Source organism: Phascolarctos cinereus, unplaced genomic scaffold (assembly GCF_003287225.1).
Source record: "Phascolarctos cinereus isolate Bilbo 61053 unplaced genomic scaffold, phaCin_HiC Scaffold_4;HRSCAF=312, whole genome shotgun sequence".
In the NCBI taxonomy this organism is placed as follows: Eukaryota; Metazoa; Chordata; class Mammalia; order Diprotodontia; family Phascolarctidae; genus Phascolarctos; species Phascolarctos cinereus.
Window position 1 is genome coordinate 502,703,288 of NW_027555847.1, and position 12,213 is coordinate 502,715,500.

The window sequence follows — 12,213 nt, forward strand, 5'->3', positions numbered from 1 at the left end:
ATAATCCTCAATAAGGGAAAAATGAACCAGAGGAATTTATAATACATCCAGAGAAGAATTCTCTAACAAAGGAAATTGGTATAATCTGCTTTACTGCATGTTTGCATGCATTTAAGATGGTTTAGAGAGTGTCCTAAATGTGTATCATTTTAAAATGGTTTAAGTACAATCCTGCCTGGTATTAAAAAGAAGGGCTGATATAACTGAAGTTCCTTCAAAAAACTATGTCATTGATTTTTAATTTAGCATCTACCTGCTGTATCCACTAAAGCCTTATTCCAATGTGGAGGTGACTTTAAATTCTCTAGGGACAAGCTGGCAGTGTGGAAGCACTAGAAAGTTTTAAGTGGCAATCTTCATGAATTAGCCTGCTCACAGACTGTTATGTTCACAGTCTAAAACAGGGGTTAACCTTTGTTTTGTCATGGACTCCTCTGTCAGACTAGTAAAGTCAGTGTTCCACTTTCTTAGAATGTTTTTAAATAATTGAAAGAAATGCTAATTTTGAGTTAGAGGTTAGTAGAAATAAAGATATATTTTCCCCCCTTCTATGTTCATGGATTCCCAAAAATCCATGCATGGACATCAGGCTAAGAATTTAGTTCTAAAAGATCTGTCTAGATAAGTCAGGTTGGAGAAGCTCATTATCAGAAGGTTGGCCACAAGCCGATGATATTTTTGGCCAAAGCAACCCCTTAAATGATTTATTAAGGGGTTAAGGGGCTACTCTGCTTCTGTAAAGGTATACCTATACAGATGAAATCACAATGCCTTATAATAGTGCAGGAGAGTGATGTGTCTGTCCTCCACTAGATGGTGACACAAGTGCATACAGTAAAAAAAATTCCAGCAACTTCATAAGTTTCTTCATTTTTAAAAGAAAGATTCCTGTTACTTTCTGCATAGTCTTTGAAGAAAACCTACTGAAATTCACTATTTTTCAACATAATATCTATGGTGTTCTTTCTCCTGATTCATAATTCTATAAAGACAACTACAATTAAATTTGTTTATTTGCATAAGTAGAAGATAAATCATGATGTGAATAACTAAAAAATAATTTACATATAACTGAAACACATTACTATATCTTTTACCCAAGAGATCTTCCTGGTTATTCTGGGTTTCAGCCTAATAGCAAAACTCACGTTCACATCCTCCTTTAGAGTTTGCAAAGCACTTTTCCTATCCATGATCTTATCTGATACTGACAAGAAGAAAAGTGAAGCTCAGAGAGGTTGGCTTGCTCAATGTTAAATGGCTGTTAACAAAGTTGGAATCTGAAACTAAATTTTTTTTATTCCAAATCCAGTACTACATCACAAAGCAGTTTCCCATAGCACATGATAAAGAGCAGAGCAACATGGGAGATGACCCCATGGAGAGGAGCATGCCAGAGAGGATAAAGAGCCAGGTACTGAAAATGACATGAACAATATATAAAGCAGATAACGAAAGGTGAGATTTATCACCTACTACGATATGAACAGTAACACAGTTTTAATAAAATTTAGAGCGCACACACACACACACACACACACACACACACACGTACATGAACTGATCACATTACAAAATGTCCAGTGTGTACAAATGCACACACATCAGATTAAATGTGCATATCCACATACAACATAAACAGATGGATGAATCTGTTCATTTCCCTAGTGTGGATCATTTCCCTCCTCCTTGAACTGCAGAACTTAATCCCTTAAATCTTTCTAATTCTGTTATTATCTCTCATTCTCAGTAGAAGATTCAACTGCCTCCTATATCTTCAAACAATGTCTTTTCTATTCTACCTTTCACAATGAAGTCATCACTGTGAATGAGGTGGTCTACTTAGGCCCACCATGGACATATGCCTACCACTGCTGTTTGGGTCACCCATAATTTTGATTCTTCAGAGACGGTGCTGTTCCAGGGCTCATAGTTATATAACTTCACTTAAGGAAGGTAGGTCACACTAGGACACATAGCGCATAGAACACTGGGCCTGGAGTCAAGAAGATCTGAGTTCAAATACAGCCTCAGATACTAGTAGTGTGACCCTGGGCAAGTCACTGTTAGCCTTGGTTTCTTCAACTGTAAAATGGGAATGATAATAATAGCCCCAACTTCACAGGATTCTTGTGGGGATCAAATGAAATATGTGTAAATCTATCAGCACAGTACCTGGCATGTAGTAGGCATTTTATTAAATTAATCCTTATTTCCTCCTTTCTGCATAGTTACTGAAGAAAGCCTATTGAAATTGACGCTCCAGAAAAGCTCCTCCCAAGAACTGAGGTAGAGGTGAAGTGACCTGTCCAGGGTCACACAGCTAGGAAGTGTCTGAGGTTGGATTTGAACTCAAGTCTTCCTGACTCCTGGTCCAGTGCTCTCTCCACTATACTACCTAGTTACCTGATTTGTTGCTTAGAGAACTAGCAAATTGTCCTTCCAAATAACTGTAACTTCTTAGGTCTTATTTCATTTATATGAAGAATATCCATATGGATACCAGTAACAAGAAGTTTTTATTTAGCATTTACTATGTGCCAAGCACTGGGGCTATAAAGGTAAAAAACTACAGCCTCTGCCCTCTATGAACTCACATTCTAATAAAAAAGATGGACAACAAGCAAACAAACAACTCTGTACACACAAGATACATAAAGAATAGATAGAAGATCACCTCAAAGTGAAGGGACTAGTATTGATTAGAGACTAGGAAAAGCCCTTTGTAGAAAGTGGAATTTAGGGTGAGACTTAGAGAAGAACTGTGCATTAGTATTAACTATAGCATCAACTCGCTGGCTATTTGATAAAGAACACACTAAATTCCAACAGTTAGATTAGTGTTATTCTTAGCATTCTCTGTTCCACCATTTAACCACCGTCACTGCATGGACCTAAATGGGTTACTCTGCATTGAAAACCAATGTGCATTTTTTTATCCTGGTTCATCTAAGTTAAAAAATTAATCATGTGATGACCAACCTTCTGATAATGGGCCTTTAAATAATAGCAGGTTTGAAACCAGAGGTCACAGCTTTTGTAAGTATTAACTTTATGACTTTTAATCAGCACATTAGAGAGGCAGTTTTGGTGTAGTGGAAAGAGGCAAACTTGGGGTCATAAGGCCTTTGCTCAAATCTTGCTGCCAACACATAATGGCTATGGGACTATGAACAAGCAAGTCACTTCAACCAAGGCTTAATTTTCTTATTTGTAACTGGGGATGCTTGTAGTACCTAGTTCCCTGGGTTGCTATAAGGCTTAAATGAGATAACCTACACAAAGAATTTTATAAACCTTAATGTGTTATGTAAATGTCAGCGATTGTAAGTCCCTTTCTAAGGTTCTTTCCAGATCTAAACCCATGATCCTGGGTTCTCAGGCACCAGATTCCTAGGATGTCACTAGGTTGTAGTTGGAGGTTCTCCAATTTAGTAGAACCTTATAGCAAAAAAGCTGGTTATGATGGTACAGCCTTCTAAAGTCCCATTTCAGCTCCACATCAGGAAGCAGCATCAGAATAATACTTTTGTGGAGAGTGCCATATATAATACATTTTAAAATAATTTTCCAAGGTCACAAGTAGAACTATGAGCAAAATTCTAGCCTCAACATATTTGACCTTAAATCTAATAAACTAACAAATTCACCTACAGCAGAGGTATACAATTTATAGACCACAAAACTCCAGGTGCTGCTCAAACCAGATTAAAATGTAATTGGGAAGTCTTTAACAAAATAAATAAAAATATAATACAACATAGATGATGTTAATGTGTGGTTGTCTAAGTCAATACGTGGCCCAGAGGGATCCATTTCTATTTAAGTTTGGCATCAATGAGCTACAGCAGAGGTTAACTAAATAATGAAGACATTCTATTGTTCTGACATAAAACATGCCAAGTGATTATAGTTATGACTTAAGTGACTGAATTCCACAAAATTCTCCATAGATCCTTACCATTACTACATAGAGGGTGCTCCAAATGACTGTGAGTTTGCTCTATATATCGGACATGTAGGTTCTCCTTCTTTCTTCGCAGTCGGTTAAGTCCAGGAAATGAGAAAGTCAATATAGGTGAATCAGGGATAACTTCCTCCTCAGGCTCTGCTGCTTTATGCTGTTTCTTCCTGATGGGGTCAGGGCATGAAGTCAATATAAAGAAACCTATTTCAGAATATCTAATAATGCCTTCTATCTGCCCACCCCCCACCTGCTTTCACACCTTGATTTCTGTTGTTAACATTACCACCATTCTAGCCAGCCAACATTTCTGACCCCCCCCCCATTCTTTTTCATACCTCCTCTGCTCCAATAAAACCAATCATTTGTCAGGCAATCACTTCGGGCTCTCGCTTTTTCACATTTCTCGGTTTAGCATATTTAACAGCATCCTAATTTGTTTTCCTCCCTTCAATCTATCCCCTCCCCAATTCATCCCTTACACTGTACCTTAGTAATCTTCCCTGGACCTATCATTCCCTCTACTAATAAATTTTCAAGAGATCCCCAATGCCTACCAAAGAGGGAGAAAATTCTAATCCTGACATTTGAGCTCTTCTGCAATCTAGCTCAAGCCTATCTTTATCTTTCTGGTTAACAGTGCAGAATTTATGCTGATCCAATTAAACATACACAGGTCATCCTGTGACTAATGACATGGTAGAACAAGATTCAGACTGAAGTTTGTGGCCATAGAAATAAATGGAGATAAGTAAGCCCACAAGTAGATCTAACATTAATTTCCAAAGAACTAAGAATGGCTAGCTTATTCACGTTTAATAATAACATAAGCAATTTCTATTTAAGCACAGACTAATGTTAAAATATTTTCTAAAAAAATACTGAGAATTCTCACTTCTGGATATATTATTAATATAGTTTCATGTAAGACAACATTTAAACTTCATTTCACTATTCTAAAAGTTTAAGTTTTCAAACCTATAGAATAGTACAGACTAAAATCTCTTTCATAAAAGATATACTAAAACTGCCTAAAAGGGGTTTTTTCCTCTAGTAAACAATTCATACCTTAATTCTACAAATAATTCTGTTTTTCAAAGTTCTGAGCTTTCTAGGAATTCTTTTAAGTGCTATTATCTTTAAATCTCTCTAATTTTAATATTTTTTCTCCATAATTATGTTGTCTTTGACAAAAAAAAAATCACACCATAACAAGACAAATCACATGAAAAAGGCTTATAGATTATTGGAGCATGAAGTCTACCTGACCTAGCTTTAAACTGATCACATCACAGTCTACTTGCCTGTTAGTCATAAAAATTCTATCTGAATCATGAATGAGTCACGAGGAAAAACTGATTCCCTGACAAGGCCAGTCTAGAAGAAGCAGGGCTTTCAGAAGGAAAAAGCTAGCTCTAACCAGAGATTTCTAAACCAAACAAACAACTTGCTAGCTTTGTCCTTCTTTGTCCTTCTGACACAAAGTGAATAAAAAGGGAAGGGGAAAAGACAACTAACTTTGATAAATGACTACTCTGTTTACAAAAATCTTAGTTCTCATTTTATTTGAGACAAATCCTACTGTTAGCCTTTGCACTTTATGTTTTCTAACTTGCCAAATAAAAGGAAATTGCTTTGAGAGAAGGTAAACAAGGGCAGGTTCATTAAGAAACTCAAAAACTGAGAGGGATTAGATTAACCTCCTATACTGTTGACATCCTAGGTTAAAAAAAAGAAAGACAGACTTTTGCACTGAGCTCATCCAATTTACACTGATCATAAATCCAAACTCCTAGTGTTTTTATTACTTTCCTATAGTCAATTTTTATAGGATTAAAAAAAGGCACTTGTGAGTTGAGAGTGAAGATAAAGCATAAGCTTTCAAACTGTACAGACACTTCTATGCAGCAATAAGCATCAGACATTTTCAAAACATTTCACTCAGATCTTTGTAGCATCTATAGGAGTTTAATTTTAGTTTTGTTTTCAACACCAATTATCACACTTTTGCCTACTATATTTACATGTAGCTGCCATTCGTCTCTTATACTTAACTACAAGTTGTAAGACAGTCACAGACACGGGCAATAACGTTCCCTACCAAATGCAACAGATCAGTGGAAAGAGAATCAAGAAGTGCTAATGTCATTACCTATAACTAGATGAAGGGCAGCTAAATGGCAGCGGACAGAATGCTGGGCCTGAAGTCAGGGAGACTCATCTTTCTGAGTTTAATTACGGCCTCAGACACTTACTAGCTGTATGACCCTGGGCAAGTCACTTAACCCTATTTGCCTCAGTTTCATCATCTGTAAAATGAGCTGGAGAAGGAAATGGCAAATCATTCCAGTATCTTTGCCAAGAGAAACCCAAACGGAGACAAAAAGAGTTGGACACAACTGAAAACCACTGAACATACACACCTACATGACAATTTCAGCCCTCCTTCTGCTAATACTGTCTTTCCCCTACTACCTCCTTTATGTGACACTAACAATTCCCCACCTTTAATTTTCATGCTGGATGATGACATAGTAAATATGATAGCCTAAATGGGGTATAGAAATCTATGCTGCCCTACAGGAAAATAGAAGGGAAAGGGGATAAGAGAAGGGGTGGTGGTGGTAATAGAAGAGAGGGCAGATTAGAGGAAAGGATATTCAGAATGCATGCTGTCTTGGGGCAAGGGAAGGGATGTGATGGGGAGAAAATCTGGAACTCAAAATCTTGTGAAAATGAATGTTAAAAACAAAAAATAAATTAATCAATTTAAAAGAAAAAAAGAAAAAAGAAATTCTCTTACCAAAAGAAAACCAATGGAAACAAGCTATACAGTAGTTATCTCTTGTAGATGGATACATACATAATACATACATACATACATACATACATACCATGGAATATTATAGTCTATTTTTTGGCCAACTGCATAATAGTAGAGAGGGGTCTACTGTAGAACGCCATTTGTGAAAGCTTCCCTATTTTTTTACTAATATTCTTATCAAGTATGCCCTTGATATGTGTATTATATCCCCACAGAATTTTATATAGATAGAAAAGTAAGTATATATGTTAGTAGTTGTTGTTTTCCTGGTTGCCTTTTTGGTTTTTGTTGTTGTTATAAATAAAGTCTAAGATTTTTTTCCAAAAAGAAAAAAATATTATAGCCTAAACAGCACAAAATTGGGAAAACTCAAAATCCTACTATTACTACTGATCTAAGAGAAAATTGGTACAGACTTTAATGAAAGCCATGAGACCCAGGGCCTAGAAGCTGAAGCACTTGTAATAGCTAAGAAATTGTCTCCATCAGTTGCCCTAAGGCATCTAGAGTAACTTATTGTATTACAGGAATGCATACCCACAAAAAAAAAAGACTCTTTAAAGCACATGACAAACCAATTTGGACCCAAACCTAATGATTGTTGCTATATGTTTTATGGAAACTAAGTTCTGATCTTATAGAAGTGAATGCTGGATACTAAAAATTAATTAATTAAAAATGTATGTGGGCAATATTTAACAAAACAAATAAAATACAATAAAATATAGATATTGTTAATGTATAGCTTTGCAAGTCAAAATGTGTTTCACTGGGATCCTTATGTACAGTTTAGTGGTTCACATTCCTATCTGAATTTGAGACCACTGCTTTAAATGATTAAATATTAAGAGTCTTTTAAAAAAAAAAAAAACCAAGCTCTAAAAGAAGGAACCCTTAAATGTTTCAAGAATTATAAACAAGATATTTTAAGTCAGTGAGACATTACAAGGCTTGTTTTTATTTCCCCATTAAAATAAAATATGGTCTAATTTAGAGAAATCAAAATTAGACAAATTGTATACAACTGCCATCAGAATAAAAATATCTTTGAAGTAGTTTAATAAGTCAAATGATTATATCCTGGATAAACTCCCTACAAGTACTGTCCTAAATAAACTTATGTATTCACAACACACACACACACACACACACACACACAAAAAAAAAAACTGAAGAAGACATTGTAAAAGAAATTTAGTATAGTTACTCACTCAATTTTCTGATGTAGTTGCTCTGAAAGTTTTTTGTTTTCTTCTTGTAAGGCATTCTTATCATTCACTGAAACATTTTGGGAAAAGAAGCCACATAAGAAACTGAAATCTAACAAAATAAACTGGCAATCATGGGAAAATATGCATTACTAGATAACTGCTGATTTATTGATTTATGTTAGATTTTTCCTAACTCTTAGGTCAGGACAATGTCAGTTAAGCTTATTAATTGTACTGTGCAAAATTAATTTGTTACCAGGCACTGATTATTACGTCTGAAGCTTCATGACTGCTATGTAACTGATTAACTGATGATTTTATGTAATACTTGGTGACTAAAAAGAAAAAGCACTTAATGTGTAAAGGAGTATATCATTATTCACGCTGAGGATAAGAAGGCAGTGGAAAACATTCTGTTTGGTTACTCATTCCATCTAATTTCCAACTGCCTTACCTCCTCAGATAGAATACATTACAGACATGAATTTTAGTGATAGATATTATAGATGAAATCAGAGACATAGTTTCACTTGTCAGGGATAAAGTAAAGGAAGTTTCTGTTCAGGTATGGTGGTGCCTTTGAGGTTCCTTACAATTCTAAGTCTCTATGATGAAAACTGTCAGACTAAATCTGATCACAGAAAGTAACACAAAGTAAATACAATTGAAATAAAAAATGATATAGAAACAAGTCAAATGTTATTTCTTGAAAATAATCTCTTCTGTTTATGAATGTAAATAACAGTAAATAAATTGTTATGTACATCAAAGAACTAACTACTTTTTAGAAATCTGACTCATTAAAATTTACTTAACAATCAATACCCAATGCTGAAACAATGATCTATCTCGGAGCTACAATTCTCTGCTATGTTCAGCAAGAACAGTTAGCAAACACTTACCTCTGCTTTTGTTATGAAGCTACTAATGTGGAAAAAGTTAGATTACAGTAAATACCAACAACACAAGCTTTAAGACTAGGCTGCTTCAAAAGTTTATTAGTAAACCAGTGGTTTGAAACTTGGATTACATTTTCCTATCAGTAAAATAACAATATAAATAATGGATAAGTTTCCAGGCTAGCCCATAAAGGCCAATTTTAATCCATAGTATATTTGAAGTGAATGTGCTGGAAGTACAGTATTAGTATTATTTCAACTATTGCATTTAATACTGTCTCTACGGAAAAATACATTTGAATGACTACACATCTCCCCATGCTTTGCCAGCTAGACTGGCTTCTCCCAAATAGGAAAACAGTTGAGAATGCTGGGAGCAGACCCAGGTAATCTGGTAACTCTCCATCTCTACACTTTATTCAGTTTTTACGAAACAACTACAGTGTATGAGAAAGGATAGTGCTTTGGAGCATTCAAATCCCGGTACTTTGAATGGAGAAGAAAGGACACATGCACCCCAAAATACGAATCAGCCAATCTCTCGTCTTCATATACACACACACATACACTCTCCTATTTCTATGTAAAGGATTCCTTCCTTCTCTCACCTGATTTATATCTGCAGAATCTCACAAATGTATTTTAAAAGGCAATAGTTAAATAACATTATTACCAATTTACTAACAAGTTTTAATACTGTATCAATAATCTTACATTGCATATTAAAATTTTGAACAAAGAAAAACTCACTAAGTTCGGTGATAAGTTTGAGGTTTTGTTGCCGAATATTTTCAAACTCCTGTTGTTTTTTCCTCATGTGTTCTTCAGTCACTGCACAACGGTCACATAACCCTGCTCTTAACCTATGGAACAGAAATGAAACTTGCTATTGTAAAAATACTTGCATTTAAACTTTAAGATTTTTTCACCTGATTAGCTTTAAGTATTCACAAATGAGTTAAATATAAAGTCAAAGACACTAGATAAATTGAAAAGGTTTAATAGTTTTGTTTCATTTAGAAGGCAGTATCACTTATGGGCCTGCCTCTGACTCATACTAGCAGTTGTGAACATGGGCAAGTCACTTAATCTTTCAATGCATCAAGCAACTCTCCAAGGCTCTAAGTTACAGATTAGTTGAATTCTATGCAGGAAGTAGTTTGCCACACCAACGAAATCACAGGCCTAGAACAACATTAACAAAGTCTTTGAACATCATCTACATATGTTAGGAACCTTGAATTTTGAGTGAATTTTGTTCTATAAGCTTGGCCCATTTGGGATTTTACCAAGAGGCTTTATATATTGAAGAAAAGCATCTTATTTTACCTATGGAGGTTGTTTCCATGGCAAATTCCAAGCCCAATATTACAGCAAGACTACAGTATATAATATTAAATTTTAAGAATTTTTTTAAGAGAAGCTTTACCCTTATGTTTTTAGTACCCATCATATCGCCAAGCATCAGCTGCCTAGAAACCAAACTTATTACCTTTATCATCAAATAAATGTTTATCATGAAGAATAAGAATAAGCCTTTGTCATTATCAAGCCACAGAAAAAGCACTTGGGTTCTGTTCAGCAATATTCTGCATTGGTCCCTAAGACTGGGCTCCTAAAGGATATACCTTCCATAATTCCAGTAGTCACATACTGAACTATCATGATAAACTCTTCTTTTTCTATAAATAGATCATGACTGGTCATTTGCTTGATCCTTCTTTGCTGAATGAATGAATGAGCATTTGTTAAGTGCTTCCATGTTCTTATGCCAAGAACTAGGCTGAGTGCTGGGGATACTTCCAATAGATATTCCAACTCTAATTGAGAAAGACAACACATAAAATACAGTATAGCTGCAGGGTAGATATTCATGTAGATGTTACACATAGGGAGGCTTTTGATTTCATTTTTAGATCTCAGCCACTTCATTTTTGGCTATGTTGGACAAATATAGAGGCAAGTACCTATTGTTAGCCTTAACTAATTGCTCAAAAGTTACAAAAATATTTTCAAAACTTCTAAAGATATTTTTATGTGCTCTGATAATCCTCCATGTCTCAGATCCATACCTTCCTCACTATTCATACAGACAACACCCGAATTCAGGCCCTTGTCACATCTCACAATGGCATCCCTAGTTAGAAGTCTCCTAACCTAAGTCTCTTCCCATTCCAATCCATCCTTCATACTGATTCCAATGTTACTTTCCTCCACAGAGATCTGATTTCATACTCCCCTAAGTATAAAACTCAGTAGTTCCTATAGTCTCTATGATCAAACAGAAAAATTCGATTTGGCTGTTAAAACTCTTCTCGACCTCATCCCAATTACTTTTCTAGCCTCACTGTTCACTTTATGGTACAGTGAAGTCCAGTTTGCTGCAAATAATGAATCCCCTGGAATGGTCACACATATTCATGTATTTAAATGTATGCTATTTGAAGTTATAGTTATGTAAAATAATTGGTTCCAGCCCAATGGAAATATGAAATACAAATATGAAAAATGTATTCACTGTAGAAGAATCATTATTTGCACTAACTGCAATCTTCTTTCTGATCTTTACAAGAGGGCTTTATCTCTGTGTTAACGATTCAGTTCAAACACTAACCTCTACAGAAAGCATTTGCTTATCCTCCCAAGTACTAAGGTTCCCTAAACTTACTTTTATTTTGTGTTTTTTTATATAGATATTCATGCAAATGTTGCTTTCCCTGCTAATAATTAAGTTCTAGTTGTATTTAAATCCCCTATACCTAGTACTGAGTCTGCTACAGAGCAGCAGCCTAATGTTACTTGACTAACTGAATCCTCTTACTTTGTAAAAGAGAAATTATTAATCTTTCTATACTAGCTGTAGGGTGAAAGGACTACTCTTGTTAATATTTTATTGGTTTTTGTTAGAATATTTTCAAAATTTCATTTTCCATTTTGAGGTTCCAAAACTGTATAAAACTGTTATTCTATAAGTGTTAATTGCTTTAAATCTGTTTTTCCTTTAAGGATGATAGTTAAGTTTCCTGACATATACAGACATAACTTTCTCCTTAAAAAGACTTATATTCAACGTGTCTTAAGATGACCACGGTACTTGTAAATAGTGTCTTCACCAGTTGGTTCGATTCAATCTTATGATTCAAGCCAGAAGCCTTCAGTTTCTCTTTTTCCTTGGCATACATTAAAAATGTTTTACTTCAAGTCCAAATAACAATTTCATGCCATGGGAAAAAGATTCCATGAGATGAAGGATCTGTTTAATATGTTTTTCAGTAGAGTCACGTAATATGACTCATACACGTACACCAAGTGGTT

The 12,213-nt window shown here is 35.0% G+C and overlaps 1 protein-coding gene across 4 annotated transcripts in view; it reads right to left on the bottom strand.

The window, feature by feature from the left end:
- The window catches only part of RBBP8 (RB binding protein 8, endonuclease), a 113,285-nt gene that overhangs the window by 36,972 nt on the left and 64,100 nt on the right, over window positions 1-12,213 (bottom strand). For all 4 annotated transcript variants that reach the window (XM_020968712.2, XM_020968714.2, XM_020968711.2 and 1 more), the window contains exons 5-7: window positions 9,649-9,761; window positions 8,000-8,066; window positions 3,962-4,131 (exon numbers count right to left, since the gene is read on the bottom strand). In XM_020968712.2, the coding sequence (XP_020824371.1) occupies window positions 3,962-4,131; window positions 8,000-8,066; window positions 9,649-9,761 (350 nt within the window). The remainder of the gene's footprint in view (window positions 1-3,961; window positions 4,132-7,999; window positions 8,067-9,648; window positions 9,762-12,213) is intronic.